Raw genomic sequence first — 19,643 nt, 5'->3', positions numbered from 1 at the left:
ATCTCCTCTACCATATTCGCCATCAGCATTACACGAGCGCACTTATTTCTTCTGTAGGTAACTTCGCTTCCTCGCGATCTCTCTCTGCTCCTCGACCACCCTCTTTCGCCCCTTCCTGCCCTTCCTTCGCCCGCCTGTCCGTCCCCTCCCCTCCCCTGCCCCGCCAAGCCAAGCATTGCTACCACCTTTTCTCTGCTCCTCCTCCCGCGGCATACGCGATATACCATACCCGACACTCTCCGCGGCTCTCTGTAAGCTCCGAGTATGAGTGCTTAATATCTTTGTACCATACCTAAAGCGTCCGTATTCGCCGATGCTTCTTACGTCCGAACTTTCCCTGAAGGCTCTCCGCGCGTAACATCTCTCGTCTGTCGCTAATTTCCGCCGCCGCCGCCGCCGCCGCCGCCGCCGCTCATTCTACTTCGTCGTACAAAAACCTTCTGGTTTCACTATCCGCGATTAGCGGTTGCTGCCGCTTCCATTCCTTTCTTCATCCTGCGTGTTTTTTCTGAAACGAAGGAAACCAATTGGCTCGATGGTCGAGCTTGGTATCTATCGAAGCGAGATAAAAAATTAAGATCGGAGGAAAGACGCACTGCGCTCGATTAACTTGTCATAGGCGAGAGTTCAAAGGCTGTGGAGATGGGTGAGAAAGAAGCAAGTGGGAAAAACCATCGTTTAGCCTTTTTCCAACGGTGAACCCCCGATCAGTTCTCATCAGTCCGGTGACCCAGATCCACGAGGAAAGACCCTCTGCGTTTGTTACGAGTATATAGTATATACACGTATATAGGTAATAGGCTTCGCACGCGTATTTCTCCACCGCAGCTGATCCCTTGACCTCGTGCAACCCCAAATGAAACGAGACCCCCTGGGCCTAACGTTCATTGACCATCGCGACTCGTTCGAGTGGGGTTCGATCATCCTGAATCTTTCTCCGCGAAAGCTTCTCCAAATGTCTTTGCTTCGAGATCTCGTCTCTTAGATACCAAACATCCTTTGAAATCGCAGTAGTTTCTCGCTCGGCCTATGATTCAGCCAAATAGCGTATTGTTAATATCGCTTATAAGAACGAAACGCGCGGTTCATCGCGAATAAAGATAACATCCTCGAGATAGGGTATTCGTTTTCATCGACGATAAAGACATTGTTTGCAGCGAAAAGGCGATCGATCGCGAGATCCAAGTCCCTCGTCCGAGGAAGGTCGAGGATCGGTAGGGGACCGATGTTTGCCACGAACCAAACCACGTCCAATTAGTGGAATTAATACCGGTTGGCTTTGGGGGAGCTAATGCCTCTGTGTGCATACCTACGGGTATGCACGTCGATGACTGCACTTTCCTTCGTGCGTAATGAAGGACAATCCCGTCGGTTGGACCGAGCAGCCCGATGCATTCGCTCGTCCAAGCAACCGCTGCCTCCTCTTGTTTTGCGGTCACGAGAAAATATCTGGAACCCACGAGATTACGACTTTGAACGTACCCTGGCTAACGGTGTTCGTGTCTTTCTGTCCAGCCACCAGAAAACAATTTCGTTCGCGACGTTGTTTGCTCTCTGTAGACCAAGTTTCGTTGTGAAAAAGAGACGTAAGATACTATTTACAGAAAATTACTGCTTCAAGCAGCCTATAAATTCCTCTATATCGTGTTAGTTTCCCTTTGAAGTTGAATTCGGACTTGTCTGATATTTCGTAAGCGGTAAAATCTGTTGGACAAGAGAAGGTGAACCGATCGACGACAGACGGATTTTCAGGCAAGTCGGCTGAGTATGATACGCATTGTTTGAGCGTTCACGGGACTGCGGTTCGCTAGCGGCGTTCCTGTTACTGCTCATTGGCCACCCTGCACGGGAGAATTGCGCGAAGCGCAAGCAGAGAACGCTGCCTCTCTCGTGCATAGCTGTTACGTAACCCTCGTCATTGTTTGCGCGTCGTCGTCACAGAACTGTAACAGAGCGTACGGCAAAAAGGAGGGTAACGTGTAACGTTGGATAAGAGAGGGAAAAAAGCGCGAATTTTTGTCGAAAGAGCATGCATAGAAGGAAGGTATTCCGCACCAACCAACCGGACACGCGTCAGAAGGACTCCACTGCACCGGAAGCGTCGCTCTTCTCCGTTTCTTTGTCCGACGTTCCGTTTACCGTACCCGCGACACGAATTTTTGTCCAGGTTTTTTGCCTCCGTTATCCTATCGCCATTAGTCGCGTTAACCTGTGCAAAAGGAAAAAAAAAGGAGAAAAGGAAAAAAGGAGAAAAGGAAAAAAGGAAAAAAGGAAAGAAAGAAGAGAATACAGGGGGAAAAGTTAATAGAGTAGAGCGTTTATCAGACTGGCTGCTACTGCCGATCGTCTCCTTTGCAATTGCCACCTTGTCGTCTGTCGCTTCGATTCTCTTTGCTCGACATGTTTCCGGTTCGATGCTCGCGATCGTCTTTCCATTCCCTTCAAATTTACCAGCAGGCTTTCTATGGCCGTCGATTCGTCGCCTGTATATCAAAGGCAAAAGAAAACATCGATCGAATTAACGTAATTACTTGTTCGTGCGAGATACGTGCGCGTCGCGGCAAAACAGGCGTCAAAGTCGATCGAGAGTCACGAAAGAGCGGGATTTTACAAAACGTTAATTGCGCGCGGTTTATATACAGCGCGGCTTGGTATAGAGGCCGGCACGAGAGAAAAATCAAGAGCTAAAATAATGGATTTTGAGGAGGGATGAAAAACGACGGTAATTTTTCTGGACACGTACGCCACCGTTCGGTTTTTCAGCGCGGCTTACGCGCAACTAATTACCCATATGCCACGTGTTATTATAAATAGCCAATCGTTACCGACACAGCCGCATCCGCGATTCGCCCATAATGGCGTGTTATCGGATAAATAAAACGGATAGCCACGGGAGGGTGCGCTCCGATTATGCATCGACGCCTCCCGTGAGCGTATGTACCTACTCTCTGACCACCCGTACTGTTTTCCCAACGAACGACCAGCTTTTATTTCTCGTCGACTTTAATCCGCACGCTGACGACAACGCCGATCACTTTTATTCGTTACGACGCTCTCGATTCCACTCCCTTTGAATCTGCTCGACGAAACGAGCATCTGTTTCACAGGGGAAAACTACTAAGAAAAGCAACGACTACGAAAATGCTGATATCTTTTAAATAATTTTTATAATTCCGGATAACTAGTTTTCTAATTTTCAAATAAACATTTTTCACTTTTCTATTTGAAATGTGTAATTGAAAATCCCTCGAGTTTGCCCTCGTCCCATAAAATTAAACAGCCACTGTGTATAATTAAAATCGATACGTAGATTCGACAAAATGACTAATACCTTTCCGAGGACAGGATGACGCGTTGGCCCGCCATGATATTCAAACTAAACGCATTAGAAAGCTCATTTAAATAGGACACAATGCCGAGCACGAGCGGACCGCGGTTGCGCGATATCATTCGTCGGTTGAAATAATGCTGTCCAAAAATGCCGATCGAATGTTACGAAAATTCTTAGCGTTCTTCTACTCACCAACAAACCGATTAGCGGATCACGAGATGACTAGCGATATTGCTAGTTTCGCTAACGCTAAATGGGAAACGTCATTCGATTCGCAAGCGATATGGCTTGGTAATCGCGCGGCTTGGTTACTCTCTCCGTGTCAATACTTTTCCACGGTGAACGCGACACAAGACAATCACGTTGACACCCGGTGATGGATGTCCCGGCTGCTCAAAATACCCCCCTCAGTTTTCCCGCCAATAAAGCCCATTGTAAATGCGAACTATTCGAAATATTAGAGCGGCAACGGCGATTACCGGCCGTTCAGTCATCGCTTCTGACGCACCGTAATCCTTTCCATCTTCCTGCGCGTCCTTTTTTGTTCTCCCGCTGCCGCACCGCCTCTCCGCGGACTTTCGCCGACACGGCCTAAGTCCGCGTCATCCCCGAATATGCCTGTTCCCTCGGCGACAGGAACTCTCCATTCGATCGTCAACTTCCTTCCTTAGTCAGGTAAGAGGCAAGAGTTTGCGATCGAATGTCGAAACATCCTGCTGACAACATATCTATTATTATCCGGCAACGGGTGTCCCTCTATCTGCTGCTGATAATCTAACGTGCCTCGTGCTCAATGAACAGCGTAACAATACTATTTCAGCAACCGCGCGCAAGAAGACAACCAACGAACGGATCGACTGCTCTGTCACCGACGTGCAACGCTAACGAACCACCTTCCCTGTCACTTCTCGTTGCTCGTTATCAGCTCACGTTGCCAGCCCCTTTGCATCTAAAAAGAAAAGAACAGAAAAGAAAGTATGTCGTAGGCGGTAGCTTAGCTCCTTTTTCTTCTAGACGTAGGACGGAAGATTCGGTATGGCGAATAACTCGTTGAAATAGTTCGTACTCTTTGCCCTCTCTTTAACGTGCAATTATCCTGAACGAGTTCTACGAAAGGAGAAGTAGAGGATCGGTGGCGTTCCTCCGGGGCTTTCGACTCCGCGAACGCCGCAAAGCTTAAAGAGATAGGATTACTTGCGATTCGAAATTTATTTACACCAGCCTTAATCCCTATTATAGCCGCACGCGTAGCCCGAGGAAATGGCCGAGCAATTTCGGATTTGGACTGCCGAGAGATGATGGATCGCCGTTTCGTAGGCCGCCACTGATGATACCTCGCAGATGTAACCTCCACACCCTTTTTCGGACGAAACCACTTGCCGGTGATTATCGATTAAACGCATTCACGTTACCTCGATTCTCTGCTCCTCGCGATTTTCCTCCTATTTTCTTTTCCTTCCTTTCTTTTCTCGCTTTCGTTACGGATCCGCTCGACATCTGGCTCGTGCCAAAACTCTCCTCCGCTTTGTTACCCCTCATCCGTCTCACGCGCCTAAAACAACCAACGGTTTCCGATTTAAAGGATAAAAGACGATTCGATTGATACGAGAGATCGAGTGACAAGCTCTCGATCGTATGCAAGAAGCAAACGTTTTGCGACGACAGAGTGTTGAGATGCTTTGTACTCGGGCGATGATTGCTGGTTGAAACTTGGATATTGTCTCGCGCCCTGTAACGAGCAATCTCGATAGGATTAAAACGTTGTTTACCGGAACAGAAAGCCGGGACTTTGGGTTTACTTGGCGTAGTCGACACAGGCGCATCCTAGCGGCCTCCACTTCCTGCTGAATGCATACGTTTACAAGAACGCGTCGTTGTACTCCCGTTTAACTTCTCTCGTTACGCGAGTTACTCGAGCCGGCCGGTCTATCGAAGTTGCCGATAAAAATTAACATCCATATAGCAGGCCGCGTGCAAGCCACTCGAACTCCCGGAAATGTCCGACATATGTTGCCACTTCAGATAATCCAAAGCTTTTACAATAATCTAATCAGCATCGCGGAACGAGAAATACATTTAACATGATCGATCAAATCTGTGGTTCCGTTAAATGAATTTCGACCCAAGCTTTCAAAGATAAAACGACTCTTCACTGGGATACATCTGTCCGTTACGATATGTTGCGCATTCGAAGCGCGCAAATACGATTTCCAAACCTCTCAGAGTGACATCTACCTTGAGACATTGCATGCACTCGTGAAATTGAAAACAGGATAAGAAAGAGAGAGTGGACATCTTTTGGCGAAAAAATGATCAAGAATCGTGAAACGAGTCGACTAAGACTTCGTAAGAGTTTTGTTGCAAAGCTGAAAGTCAGACGGGCAAGTTAGAATACACCCGAGGAGATATATGCTGCTTTAGCTTTATAAATAATAAATTCGCGTGAGAACGTAGCAAGGGAGACAAAGATAGAGATAGGAGATAGGACGGAGAAAAGGAAGAAACATATACAAGAGAATAGTGTACGAAGGCGAGGGAGGGTGGAAAGAGATAGAGACAAGTGGTAATAAAGAGCAAGCAGTAAGAGCGTCGAAGTGACGTCCTGTGTCGCGGAGTCATAAACTGGGCCCCAAGATCTCAGGCTTACACTCTTATTAAAACGTCGTCCTGCATATTGACGGTTATTGATCACCTTTCGCACACCTCGGTGCTTTTACTATACAAGGTTCGTCTCACCTTGAAAACCACGAATGTTTCAACGTTCGAAAAGGCTTGGACGATATCGATATAGAAATACACGTTTGATCATGTTCGATAACACTTGATCCATGAAAATGATGATTTCAAACGACAACCACTCTACACATATTTATAATCGTGTTAGATCAAAACAAAACATGCGCACACACATCTAGTTTTCATTTGTTACCAATATTATAAATACATAATGTTACCTTAATAGATATGTGTAATATTATAGATTTATAGAAAAGATTTAGATTTTAGATAAAGGACCACTCGAATCGAGCGTATAAAAATAATAAATTTCACTTTACTTGCTTAAAACGATTTTTGAAACCGTAACAAACGGTATGCAAACGCTCTTTTTACGAGCGCTCTTGTTAATATTGATAAATTGTACGACTTCTCTGTTATATTCGCTGTCGATATAATTTACAAATACAATTTGTAAGTCAGAATTTCCGGCAGTTGATAACGTAGGTGCTTATTATAATCGTCAACTTATCGATAAGTAGATCTTCAATAAGTGAAGTAGCCATTTTTAGTCAAATCTAATGAAATCATTACTTTTGTTTCACTTACTGTTTTTTGACGTTATGATTTTTTATCGTGTTTAATTTATAGATTAAAAGCAAGGTATGTACGAATTAAAAGCTACCAGTGAAAATGAAATAATCTGTAACACTATCAATCTAAAGTTTGGCTGTCATTTTATTTAAATGAGATAAAATTTCGTTGAATTCTTAGATTCTTGTAAACAAAACAAGTGATTTAAAAGAAAGGTGAAGATATAACTATACTTTCCTCTGTATCTTTTTACTCATTCGTATCAAATTAATAAATACTTTGATCGTTACATTTAGTCTGTTTTGCGATAGAAATTGCAGCCTAATAATGGGTAACGCTGGCAGTAATCAACCAGTTGGCCATCATCACACTAGCAGCACAAATAGAGAACACCGCCATACTAAAGAATATCCTCCACCTTCACCGGGGAAGGAAGGCCAAGCTTTTGTTTTTGATAAGAAGCCAAGCCAAAAATTAGTTTTCCAATCGTCTCATGAGGAGGAAGAACCTTATTTTGCTAAGGTATTTTTAGTAATTCATTATGTTAAATACATTAGTTGCAAATTCACAGAAAGATCTATTTAAAAAATTTTCTCATCATTTTTACCAACAGACTAATACACATCAAGACGGAGAAGACTTTAGTTCTCAACGTCCACGTTCTAATACAGTATCTGAAGGAACCAAAGTAGCAGATAGCAAAGTTCTACCAACAGTGTTTAAATGGGAGGGAGGTGGTAAACAGGTTTATATCAGTGGAACTTTTACTGGATGGAAAACGTTACCAATGGTTAAGAGTCATGGTGATTTTGTAACAATTATTGATTTGCCAGAGGGGGAACATCAATATAAGTTTTTTGTTGATGGTGAATGGAGACACGATCCAGATATAGTAAGAAATAATTTTCCTAATTTTAAACGATATTAAAATATCCATTCATTTGTACATGCTTTGATAAAAATATTTTATTAATAGAAAATTGTTGATAACGGAATGGGTTCCAAGAATAATTTGGTATCTGTAAGAAAATCTGATTTTGAAGTTTTTCAAGCACTTGCAAAAGATAGCGAAGGTGTTACTAGTAGTGCTCAGACTGAGTACGGCCAAGAAATTCCTCCTAATAAGCCCTGGGAGAAAGTAGCTGGTCCACCAATATTGCCACCTCATTTGCTTCAAGTTATTCTCAATAAAGATACTCCTTTATCTGTAAGTTTACAAAAATGTATTAACAAGCATTTTAATTTGTTACAAAATGTATTATTATTTTTACCGATACTAATTTCAGTGTGAACCAACACTTCTACCAGAACCAAATCATGTTATGTTAAATCATCTATATGCTTTAAGCATTAAGGATAGCGTAATGGTTCTATCGGCGACGCATCGTTATCGTAAAAAATATGTTACAACCTTATTATACAAACCGATTTAAGATCCTTCAGTCATTCCCTAAGATATTGGCAATTGTTAGTTACATCGAAGCAAGGTATATTTTGTAGGTAAGATGAAATATCGATGTGTAAAACAAATATTTGGAAATTGACAAACATAGAGTTTCTTGTATTTGAAATGTTAAATAATGTAATTATTATTTATTAAAATGAAATATTTTCCATTAGATATCTTGCATATAATAAGCCATTTTTACTAAATATACATTTTATTCTATGATTGATTCTGCTTGCTATCTATATATATATATATATATATATATATATAGTATATACCTTTTTTTCTTAAATACCAAATATTTTATTTAAATCGTATTATCAGTTATTTCCATCTGATTAGAATAAGGGGGTTCAGATCTCGTTGTGAGAAAATAGGTTCCAGTCGCCGTTTTATCAACATGTTCTCCTAGTAGTGTAGTTTTGGAATAATTACAACTTCCTTGCATAAATTGATCCCATGTATCACACTTATTCGCCACAAACCCAGTTTTAGAACCAATACTTTCGGTAAAATATACACGTGCTCGACCATGGCTACACGCCTCTATAGAAAAAGAAACATAGATATATGTACTTATCGCTAAAGCATACAAATGATATATTACCCATTATTTCTGGAATACAACAGCAACCAGGCTGAACAGCTGTTCCTCCATTTGGGTAGAAATCTACGCTTCCTAAAGGTTGCAAATAGCCTAAAACTCCACCACAAGAATGAATAATATCGACAAACATCGCGTCTGTAGGATCTAATCGAGTTTTATCCGACGTAAGTAAATGAAATCCAGGCAAAGCGGGATCTAAGCCGGTTATTCTTCCTAAGTGTCCGGAAGTTATTAAACTTCCGGTGTTACCAGCTACGTGCGCTCCAAGAGAATGCCCTTCGTAAAATAATAATGAAAATATAGGAAACGTGGAATAATTACTAGATCTAAAGTTCGTTATATTAATAATATACCAATAAAATGAATATTTTCGGTTTTAAGTTCTGTTTCTGCCACTAAGAAGTCGATAAATTCAGCAGATGTTCTTCCCACCCTTTCTGTATTACGCATTGGTCCAAGATAGAATGTACTTGCAGCCAGAGGTTGCCAATCAACCATAATGACATTATAATTGTTATACTTTAAATACGCTACGTAATTATAATAAACGGTAAAATATACCGACTTTCTAGAATTACGTTCTCAAATCTTTAAAATGACAATACCTTCTTTCATATCAACGAGGCCAGCATTCATTGCACTTGATTTCCATCCATGTGTTATAAATTTAGTTTCGCGAGACGGATCAAAATTAGAGTTGTGAAGTCCTTTAGTATCGTTCGTATATAATTGAGTACCATTTTCTGGACCAGATCTTGAAATATATTTATGTTTCAAAAGGATTATAAAACATGTTTTCGTAAATATTTAAATTTTATAAACTTCTGAATATACCGAGTATAAAGAACGTAAGAAACTTGTGAGTCATCAAAAATGCCTCGTTCATCATTTTCTGTGTGTCTCAGTACCGCAACTTGAGGCTGATCATTTCCATCAGGCATAAAAATCCAATCTACCCCATATCCATCGTATCTTTGTTGCAAACCACTGTTCCATGCTTGGCAAACCGTAAAATTAAATAAAATAACAGGCACAACTAGAATATAGAATATAGTACTAGAGTATAGTAATATAGTCATTGTTTCGCTTTAAACAAACACCGTATTTAATATGTTAAATAAATTATAAATGATCCTAAAATAATTATACAAGATTTCCACACGGTGAAGAGTTCAATGTCCTAGTATTTATATATCCTTACTTGACTTAATTTGATGGGAAAAGCTTCAAAGTACAACCTTATAAACCCTGGCAATATCATACTAAACATAAATAAATTCTTTCACGGCCCAGTTTCCTTTATTTTATCTTTACCGTGGTATCGTACGTGCGGAAATACTGTCAAGTAGTTGTCTGGAATCAGGCAATGTTTTAAACATTATAATTATATTCAAAGAGGTGCAGGTTTTTGTCCAATTAACTGTCGGATATGCTAAGTGTTTCCATATCGCGTTGAAACGGTTACGCGTACATGATATTAAACAAAGTTGTTTTCCATACTGGTAATCATTTTTAAATTGCTTTGTTCCGGAAGTCAACCATTTTTATGGGGCAATAAATTAGGAAATAACATAAAAAAATCTATATGAACATAAAATATATTAAGATACATTATTATATAACATATATTTTTAAATCACCATTGTTGATTGTTTATGTTACAATTAGCCACTTAACATATATCAAATATATTTTGATATTAATTTAATTGATAATTCAGATTTCTTCATTATAGATTCAAGTCAATTTCTGGCCATATGTAATTATTAAAAATACAGTAGATCTTTCATGATACCAGTAGTCTTCTGTATAATTAAGACTCTCTGAAAAAATTTATAATAAAAGTGCATTATTTTCCATTGTTATAATAACGTCTGTGGTCATAATGAAAGATATTTACTGCTTGATATCGTATTTTCTCCGAATTCTCCATCACCGAAACAGCCTACCAATGGTACCTCTGGAAACAGCTTTTTGAAAATAGTAGACTCTACATCCCTTTCATTAAACATATTTGTTCCACGTTCGCAACATGCAAACATGTAACCTATGGAATGTTTTCTTAATGAAATATCATTCTTAAATGATTCCAACTTCTGTTCAACTAGTTCTTTAGTGTTGCAACTATCATCCATAACTATAGACCATGAATCTATTTCTCCAACTATAATAATTCCAACACAGAATGCATATGAAAAGCATCTCTCATCATGACTAAGATTTTTTGAATTACACACATATAAATCCTTGACTACTCCTCCCCACACAGAAGGTCTAACTTTTCCATTACTAAATGTAAAAACAGCATTATGTTGTTATAATATAATATAATATAATATAATATAATATAATATAATATAATATAATATAATATCAGATTATGAAATTTAGAATTTTACCATAATTGTAATATCCTTGCAGTTCTCTGTGCTAGAGCACGACCTGCTTGATTACAAAATAGTAGAAGGCATTTAGATCTATTAGTTTCATATTTGACAAAAGCTAGTCTCATTTGTTGATAATACTGTGTAAAATCATCTCGTGAAGCAATTGTAATTACTTTCATTGTTACATCAGGTATTTCAGGTAGAAATGCATATACTCTTTTCTGAAGAACTCTTTCCATTTCTGCATTTTCAATAAGTATACCAAATGTGGACAGTGTTACAATTTCACAACTTTGTGGAAGAACTTGACAAAGGCAATCTTGATAGAACCAAACATGACGATTAAAAGCAGAGTGATATATGTACTTTATGGAAACATTTAACTTAAAATTAAAAAAGCTGCGGTACAATTCAAATAAATACCTTGCCTAATGCTTCGTTTATGTAGACCTTTAAAAACTAATCCTAATGCTGGTTTGTCCCGTAATTTTTCTATAACTTTAATATATTTTTTACCACTGTTTATTAAAGTAGTAGGACCTCCCCTAGTTCGTTTTTCATCGTTTGCCACTTCTAACCAAGACCTGAAATATAAAGCCCCACATGTTAATACATTTTACAAAAATTTAACACACAAATGTCTACTTTTGAAGTTTATTCAATTTTGATTAAATACATTTTTGGCAATGAATTTTTTCTTCATTTAGGATACAAAAATTTAATGAAATATCGAACATTCACACCTGCAAACCATTGAAGCATTCAATAGATCTACCCAATTCAAATATTTAAATACAAGCCGTAAAACATCATAGGTTAAGTATAAATCAGTATGATGTTTTTTTCTCTCTTTGACATTCAGTGTACTATCATCGTCTTCGTAACTTCTTTTTGCTGATAAACTTGCCATCACTTAATTGTATAATATAGTAAAATTACTCCGTTCTTTGGTATAATTTGACAAAACGCTACAGTTTAAGTGTGTCAATATTTCAAATCACTATTTACGTATTTATTTTTTCATAATGTTTGCTTATGTCATGAACAAGTGAAATAAACAGATTATCGTTCGATTTGTATTCCCTCTCTTTTATTAATATTTTATTTATCTTTAAAGATGAAGTTAGATAAACTATATATTATAATAAATAACAATAACAACAATATTGAGAGATCATTGTTTTGAAAAGGTGATGTCTTAAGAAACCTTGAGTTTTCACAACTGTCATAGAAACTCTACCAGAAGCATTGATGAACTTTCGCAGAAAAAGGAAATAACGTGTATGTGATAGTAAATGCACCACATCATATCTAAATTATGATCTTTTGTTGAATATTCTAAAGAATTTGAATGTGAATATATTTCTATTTAAACACTTAGTTTAGCTACGGTCCAATGGAAATCGAAAATAAAACAACAATTTCATCAAATGATTGTGGCAATGTTTGCCGTGTTTGTCTTGCAACAAATCAAAATAATCAATGCATTTTCGATAGTAAACGAAGTGATTCGATTAATGAAAGTACAATTGATTTGTCTGAAAAACTTCGTTTGTGCAGTGGTGTGGAGGTTAGTTCAATTCCAATAGTTTCTTTTTTCTTCAATGTTTGTTTGCTATATTTTTTATAATGCGATTTTTACTGGATAGGTACTGGAAAATGATGGTTTACCTTCCACTATTTGCACGAAATGTATATTAAAGATCAATGATGCCCATGAATTAAGAAGGCAATGCCAGCGATCTGATATCCAATTGAGAGAATTGTATGGTAAAGTGGAAAAAATATATAATATCAATTTATGTAAAACTACAAAAGTAAGTATTTTACATTTGTAAAAAAAGAGTATATTTACAAAATTGTTATTATTTCGTCCTTTATTGCTCACCAGGATAAATTTTCCCAGACTGATTATTCATTTACCTCTGATTTAATCAAAATTGAAGCTGATTCATTTTCTGCAATGGGTTATAATTCTTATCCAGTGGTAATGCTTAATTCTAGTACTAAAGACATAAAAGATCATGAAGTAATTAATGAATCAAAGTACGCAGAAGATAAAGAATCCACTAATAACTTGAATAAACAAAATGCCTATATTAAATGTAAACAAACAGAATATGAAAAAAGTGTTACAGGAAGAGAAGTTTATCGAACAAGAAGAATGACAATGTTTAAAAGAGTAACATCTATAGAAAATTTAAAAAATCATAAAGAAAGACAGAGACAATATATAAAAAAGAATACAGCTGTTAAATGGGATGATGATGCAGCAGATATTAAAAAGACAGATTCTCAATGTTCTTATAGTTGCCCAAAATGTACCAGGTGCTATTCCAGCAAAAGATCTTTGGATAGACATATATTAACTCATAATGAAAAGAAATTCACATGTGATAAATGTAACAAACATTTTTTTCAACTTGATAAATTGATACAACATAATAAACTACATATTGTTAAAGAAAAACCTAAACCAGTATTGTGTAAAATATGTAATAGGAATTTTAGGAAAACTGATACTATGGTAAGACATTTAAATGTTCATAAAAGAACTAATCCAAAGGAGGTCCTTTCTATCCTGAAAGAAATTAGAGATAAAAGAAAATTGGAAACCATAACTGAACCAGAAAGAAAAGAAGTTGAAAATAACAAAGATAAAAAAGAAACAGAGGAAGAATTTGCAACTAATGAGAATAATACTTTAAGTGTCCTAAAAAAAAGGACTTTAGAATCTAAAGATAAAAAGTGTAATTCTGGCTCATTATCTACTGAACTACTGATATCTACTGAAAACTTTGATTCTTTTGATCATGAGACACTTTATCGATGTAACTACTGTACCAAGCGTTATGCGAACGAAAAATCTCTTCAAAAACATTTACAGATTCATATTGAAAAAAGATTTGTTTGCAATGTATGTAATATGAAATTCTTTCGGCAAGATAGATTAAATAGTCATAAAAATCGATATGGACATAATGAAAATTCAGCATTAGAGGTGCAAAAACCAAGTGACGATAAGTCAGCCATTAAATTAATAAACAGTTGGATCCGAGAGGAGCTTGATTCGGATAACGAGGAAAAGGGTTTTCCTTGTAAAATTTGTGGAAAATCATACGATACAAAAAAATCCTTACTAAAGCATCAATTAAGTACGCATAATACAGAAGGAGAAAACTGCACAACGTGCGGTAAAATGTGTGCCTGTGACGAGAAGGAGAAGAATCAACATAAATCAAACGAAAGATTAAAACCATATCGATGCGGAGAATGTAATAAATCCTTTGAAAAGGAAGTTAAATTACAAAAACATATAAGAATCCACGAGCGCGCTAAGGAACAGCAAGATGTAAATTTTAAACGATTTTTATGTCACATATGTAGCAAAACGTTTAGACAAAATACAGGTCTCATGTTCCATATGAGGACGCATACGGGATATAAACCTCATATTTGTAAATATTGTGGAAGAGGATTCACTTCAAATTCTAATTGTATCAATCATGAAAGAACTCATACTGGTGATAGACCATTCGTTTGTCACTTTTGTAGTGCTGCTTTTGCCAAATCATGTACGCTTAAAGCACACATTACAACACATACTGGAGAAGCAAATTATCATTGTAAAACTTGCGGTAAATCGTTTAGGCGACTAAAGTACTTAAAAGAACACAAATTTACGCATACGGGGGAAAAACCATATGCTTGTAAGATTTGTGGCACTGCGTATAGCCATTCTGGTAGTTTATTTGTACATGAGAAAAAGTGTAAAGCGCAATATAACAGTTATCAATCGAACTCGACACAAAATATACAAACCTATTGCGAATCGGAAACGTCTTCACCAACCTCTATCATTACCGTTTTACCGCAAGTTTATTTAAACAATACTAATGCGATAAACACACAAAGTAGTAAAACCTACATGGACAATATTCAAAAAATAAATTCTCAGAATATTGCTAACATAAATGCTGTTAATACATCAGATTTACATATTCACTCGAATTCCGAAATTTCTGATGTTTCTTTAGCTGTTAAAAGCTTCGCTCTTATCGGACAAATGTTTCAATCGTAGATTAATTCAATGAATGACTGATGAAATTCAAATTGAAATGTTTCTGTGATAAATTTTTATTTTGCAAATATGTTTCAATTATTACTTGAAATATATTTTGCATGGATAAAATAGAATAATAAATGTACGAAATGTTTTTTATTGCATTTTTAAGTGGTATCACTCGTTACATATTTCATATATTGTAAAATATGGGAATGGGATTAATTTTATTTTGTAAGTTTTCTATATTGTATATAGAGTTTTGCAATTAGGGTGAAGGATAGTTTATCAAATAAAAAGGCTAAAGTCAATCCCTTTTTCATTAGATCTTTTCTTATTGAAGTATATGTAACTCATATCTTCGTTTAAACAGTTAAAAATATTAATATACATATCTTTATATCGAAATTAATACATTTCTTAATCGAGATATAACTATCCATTTTATTGTAAAATAACCGCAAAATATTAGACGACTACGGTCATTGGTTTAGTCCAGAGCTTGAAGTTGGCGAATCTAAGTTCCCATAGTTGCAGCATCTCTTCCATAACTATATACTTTATGGAATATGTACTTATATATATGCACAATAATGTACTACAAGAGTGGTAAAAAAATGTGTTTAAAGATGATACATACAAATATCATCGATTTTGCGGTTATCTAAACACGTTTGAACTATTCAAATATCTTTTCTTTCATTTTTTACTTGTTGTAAATAAAAATTTAAAAGGAATTACACTTCTTGTAAATAGTTTGATGAATATTCGATAAATTAACATTTATGTGATAGATTTATATTGAATCACCTCCATTTTAGCAATTTTTTTATATATTTAATCTTGATGTATGCAATTTAATGAATTCATCATTGTCGGATTCATATATTCAATAGTAATTTACTAAATTACTAAGTAAAATGTTATTCCTGCGATGAAACTTGTACATTACACGTAGGAACTATGTGGTCAGAAATTGTAGAATATTTAAAAGATGCGTCTTTAGTGGCAAAAATACAAAATTGTTTTGGTGTCAAAATACATTATAGTGAAACTTTGAAAGAACATTACAAGGAAAATCTCTGTCCTGAAATCCATGGTACTAATCGTCGAAATATTAAACGCAATGTGAATAGTTGCCAATTAAAATTTGGAGAAGCGAAAGAAAATGGTTATATTACAACGGAAAAAAGATCTGTTTATGGTGTAAAAACAAATATATGTACGAGTGAGATATACGAACCATCGATCGCCCTCAATTGCAATTATTCTATAACAAACTATTTTTGGTATTATTTATTTTTTTTTGGAACAGAATTAGGGGATGAAATATTTTATTCTACATTTATACCTTTCTGGTTTTGGAATATTGATGGTGCAGTGGGTAGAAGGGTTGTTTTAGTATGGGCTATTATCATGACAACGGGTATGTTATTACTTAATAATATCTAATACATTTTATTTTTAAACAGTGTCATTGCATTATGAAAATTTACATGTAGGTCAAATATTAAAAGATGTTATATGTTGGGCAAGACCTGCATGTCCTCCAGCAGTTCGATTGCAAATAAAATGGTCAGAAGAATATGGAATGCCATCTACTCATGCTATGATTGGTATATCGATTCCATTCAGTGTAGTATTATTTACAATAAATAGGTATCTCTACCCTGTTTCTATTGGTTGGACAATTGCAATGTTGTGGTAAGTGACATATTATTCTCTAACAATAGATTGATTAAAATTCACAAAAGAATTTAAATATAATTGTTATTATTTATTTAAAAGGTGTACACTTGTGTGTATGAGTAGATTATATCTGGGTATGCACACAGTATTAGACATTCTAGCAGGCTTAATGTTAGCCATTGCATTAATGATTCCATTAGTACCTTTGGTGGACTACACAGATTATTATATTCTCTCAAACATTTGGGCTTTGGCAATTTTAATTGCTATTAGTATAGCTGTTATAGTTTACTACCCATGTAGCAAGAAATGGACACCAACCAGGTAATTTATATAATGATCATATAGTTTATAAATATACCAATTTGATTATGACAAACAGCCTTCTATTTTAGAGGTGATACAACTATGGTGGTATCCGTTACCACCGGGGTTCATTTAGGAGCATGGCTTAACTACAATACTGGAGCTATGATAGCACCTACAAAATCACCACCATATGATATTATATGGCCAACATACCCAATGTTTGGTTGCATGATACTTAGAACAATACTTGGATTTTCCAGTATTCTTGTAACAAGGGCTGTTTGCAAATCCCTTTGTTATAGAATAATGTGTGCCATATTAAGAATTAATTCTGAGGACCTCATGAAAAGTCAAAATTATTCAGAAGATAACAATAAGGTTCTTGTTGATCTAGTCCACAAATATGTGACTTGTTTTATGATAGGTGTAAATACAGTGTATCTCTTGCCAAATGTGTTTTCTATAATTGGAATCGAACGACCGACATTTTACACGGAAATATAAAACGCTTCCTCCAGTTATAAAAATGATGCATTTATCGGTTTTATCGGTTTTATCGGTATAAAGTAAACATAATATGAAATTATAATCATTGTACAAATCATTCCAATACTAATGTTTGTGATATTGTTTTTTTATACATATATTCATTGTTCGTATTCATTGTTGCTACAGGTCACAGATATGTGAGTCAGATGTTCTGTACTATTTTATATACCAAAAGCGCAGTTTCAAGTTTCAAACTTGTTAACCTAGTTCCAATTATATTGTTCATATACATGCATTAAAATTATAGTTTCACTGGTAAAAGAAATAGATTGAAACAGTTAATAAGAAAGTTTATATTTTACCTTTTTAGGATATAAACAAATGTTACAATGTTTTTCGTTACAATAAAATAATTGATTAAAAATTAACTTGTTTGAATATTCTCTAAAACTCTTTCCACGGGCATATCTAACCTTAATACCTGTGAAGGAGATAAATTATATGTTATTATAATATTACAAGGAAATGTAATTACAATAAAGTGACATTCTTACCCTGAGATTATTATCTAAAATACATTTCACATATGGTATATTTATGATGTATGGAACTGATAAGTCATATACGAGACCAGTTTTATCAATAGTAATTACAATACGATCTTGGTCAAGAAGTACATCTACCTCTTTTCTAGTAACCTGTACTAAAATACTAATATTTATACACTATTTACTGGAAATTAAATTTTGATTACCTTACCCCTTTAGGTATTTGGAATACGCCAATCAAATGTATAGATATTCCTTTTAAATGTTGCAGTAATACATAATTTTGATTTAAACCAACTACAGTATCTGAAGAAATATTTTCTAATTTACTTTTATTTTCTTTTTCATGAATGTCTTTAGTAGGAATTTTAATTTCCTCAATTAATTGTTTCTGGATTTGCGTGTGAGTTCGTGGCTTACGATCTTCAATCCTGTGCTGTTGTAATTTTCCCATTACCTAAAAGATATACAATTCAGATCTGAGGTCTCTTCTATTTATGTAACATGATCTCATTAACATATGTTTAATTAGAAAATAAATATACTTTTCTATTTTTAAGAATCACATAATCTTCTGTCTTTAATGTTTTGTTAAATTTGTTCGATACACCATCTATTATGACTGATATTGTGAATAGTAAAAAGTTTTTGTTTTTTTGACATTTTTCAAAATATGTTGTATTAATAACAATGTCATATGTCAAACAAGGGGATCCACCTATAATGTTACATGTGATATATTAATTTTAATGTTATATTATCTTGCTATACAATACAGTTACCTTTATCAGTTTCAAATCTTTCACATCCAATACTCATAAGTACTACAAATTCTGAACTTTCTTGTGACAATATCTCAAAAAGTTTTGCATCCGATATATCATCAGGTGGTGGTATTTTATCAGATGTACATATGTTTAAGAACACTTTTTCTCCACCATCAGTTCTTGTTTTTATACATATACCTAGAATATATATATAGAGAGAGATTATATTTGATTATATTAGATTATATTTGATCAATGTTATTAATTTTGTTAATATCAATAACTGGAATTACCTGGTGTAGGTTGGATAATAAAGAAAGGTTTAGAATCAGATTGTTTTATCAGTGTATCATTATCCTACAGAAATAAAAGATTTATTTGTTTATATATATACTAATTCTAACATGAAAGTCACCTAATTACTATTGTTACTTACAGGTAATATTAGGTTTTTTGTTAATATTGTATCATCTATATCCAAGAATGTGTTATTCATGATGAAAAAATATTTTTATTCATTTACAATATAATATTCGTTTAATAATTAGCAATATCAGAGTTAAAATATTTTCGTATAATAGTTATTCTATTTTTTTGTATATGATCGTTTGTTATGGATGTAATTCGAATATACGTAGACGATAAGCAGTGGTGGGGAGTGAGGAGTGGGGAAGAGTATCTTTCTTTTCATGAT

General features: G+C 35.3%; 6 protein-coding genes and 1 long non-coding RNA gene across 12 annotated transcripts; 3 read left to right on the top strand and 4 right to left on the bottom strand.

Moving 5' to 3' along the window:
• Positions 1-4,118: 4,118 nt before the first annotated feature.
• Positions 4,119-6,464, bottom strand: LOC125385010. Its single transcript, XR_007223942.1, has 3 exons — positions 5,101-6,464; positions 4,744-4,883; positions 4,119-4,280 (listed from the first exon to the last, which is right to left on the bottom strand). It is a non-coding gene; the product is annotated as an uncharacterized LOC125385010 (long non-coding RNA).
• Positions 6,465-6,569: 105 nt separating this feature from the next.
• On the top strand, positions 6,570-8,261 carry LOC100649644 (5'-AMP-activated protein kinase subunit beta-1). 2 transcript variants are annotated; one of them, XM_012318692.3, is made up of 6 exons: positions 6,596-6,709; positions 6,821-6,855; positions 6,952-7,162; positions 7,254-7,532; positions 7,617-7,847; positions 7,927-8,261. In XM_012318692.3, the coding sequence occupies exons 3-6, from the start codon at positions 6,968-6,970 to the stop codon at positions 8,071-8,073; spliced, it is 852 nt and encodes a 283-aa protein (XP_012174082.1). In that variant the 5' UTR covers positions 6,596-6,709; positions 6,821-6,855; positions 6,952-6,967; the 3' UTR covers positions 8,074-8,261. The 2 variants fall into 2 exon arrangements, with proteins under 2 accessions (XP_003402479.1, XP_012174082.1); XM_003402431.4 differs by lacking the exon at positions 6,821-6,855 and having other exon boundaries at positions 6,570-6,709.
• Positions 8,262-8,318: 57 nt separating this feature from the next.
• On the bottom strand, positions 8,319-10,135 carry LOC100646521 (pancreatic triacylglycerol lipase). 2 transcript variants are annotated; one of them, XM_048405480.1, is made up of 6 exons: positions 9,899-10,135; positions 9,532-9,733; positions 9,303-9,451; positions 9,051-9,227; positions 8,698-8,973; positions 8,320-8,636 (listed from the first exon to the last, which is right to left on the bottom strand). In XM_048405480.1, exons 2-6 carry the CDS (start codon positions 9,636-9,638, stop codon positions 8,398-8,400), a joined length of 948 nt encoding a protein of 315 aa, XP_048261437.1. In that variant the 5' UTR covers positions 9,639-9,733; positions 9,899-10,135; the 3' UTR covers positions 8,320-8,397. The 2 variants fall into 2 exon arrangements, with proteins under 2 accessions (XP_020723342.1, XP_048261437.1); XM_020867683.2 differs by having other exon boundaries at positions 8,319-8,636; positions 9,532-10,135.
• A 142-nt stretch (positions 10,136-10,277) lies between these two features.
• LOC100649521 (F-box only protein 22) lies at positions 10,278-11,994 on the bottom strand. 2 transcript variants are annotated; one of them, XM_003402430.4, is made up of 5 exons: positions 11,828-11,994; positions 11,508-11,668; positions 11,097-11,403; positions 10,598-10,986; positions 10,278-10,520 (listed from the first exon to the last, which is right to left on the bottom strand). In XM_003402430.4, the coding sequence occupies exons 1-5, from the start codon at positions 11,992-11,994 to the stop codon at positions 10,435-10,437; spliced, it is 1,110 nt and encodes a 369-aa protein (XP_003402478.1). In that variant the 3' UTR covers positions 10,278-10,434. The 2 variants fall into 2 exon arrangements, with proteins under 2 accessions (XP_003402478.1, XP_020723341.2); XM_020867682.2 differs by lacking the exon at positions 11,828-11,994 and adding an exon at positions 11,761-11,785.
• A 229-nt stretch (positions 11,995-12,223) lies between these two features.
• Positions 12,224-15,464, top strand: LOC100646395 (zinc finger protein 665-like). The gene is made up of 4 exons (XM_012318691.3): positions 12,224-12,365; positions 12,466-12,654; positions 12,734-12,901; positions 12,976-15,464. Exons 2-4 carry the CDS (start codon positions 12,481-12,483, stop codon positions 15,163-15,165), a joined length of 2,532 nt encoding a protein of 843 aa, XP_012174081.2. The 5' UTR covers positions 12,224-12,365; positions 12,466-12,480; the 3' UTR covers positions 15,166-15,464.
• Positions 15,465-15,562: 98 nt separating this feature from the next.
• On the top strand, positions 15,563-18,062 carry LOC100649279 (sphingosine-1-phosphate phosphatase 1). Its single transcript, XM_003402428.4, has 4 exons — positions 15,563-16,573; positions 16,650-16,851; positions 16,936-17,160; positions 17,232-18,062. The coding sequence occupies exons 1-4, from the start codon at positions 16,111-16,113 to the stop codon at positions 17,647-17,649; spliced, it is 1,308 nt and encodes a 435-aa protein (XP_003402476.1). The 5' UTR covers positions 15,563-16,110; the 3' UTR covers positions 17,650-18,062.
• LOC100648887 (PIH1 domain-containing protein 1) lies at positions 17,973-19,589 on the bottom strand. 3 transcript variants are annotated; one of them, XR_007223937.1, is made up of 7 exons: positions 19,386-19,589; positions 19,243-19,306; positions 18,965-19,147; positions 18,728-18,900; positions 18,394-18,639; positions 18,189-18,337; positions 17,973-18,115 (listed from the first exon to the last, which is right to left on the bottom strand). XR_007223937.1 is itself a non-coding variant. In XM_003402424.4 (7 exons), exons 1-7 carry the CDS (start codon positions 19,443-19,445, stop codon positions 18,059-18,061), a joined length of 927 nt encoding a protein of 308 aa, XP_003402472.1. In that variant the 5' UTR covers positions 19,446-19,589; the 3' UTR covers positions 17,973-18,058. The 3 variants fall into 3 exon arrangements, 2 of the variants coding, with proteins under 2 accessions (XP_003402472.1, XP_012174080.1); XM_003402424.4 differs by having other exon boundaries at positions 18,189-18,332; XM_012318690.3 differs by lacking the exon at positions 17,973-18,115 and having other exon boundaries at positions 18,194-18,345.
• Positions 19,590-19,643: the final 54 nt, after the last annotated feature.

The sequence above is a fragment of the Bombus terrestris genome, chromosome 4 (genome assembly GCF_910591885.1).
Source record: "Bombus terrestris chromosome 4, iyBomTerr1.2, whole genome shotgun sequence".
Lineage (NCBI taxonomy): Eukaryota > Metazoa > Arthropoda > Insecta > Hymenoptera > Apidae > Bombus > Bombus terrestris.
Note: the sequence above shows the minus strand (reverse complement) of the source record. Positions and strands in the feature narration are given on the sequence as shown.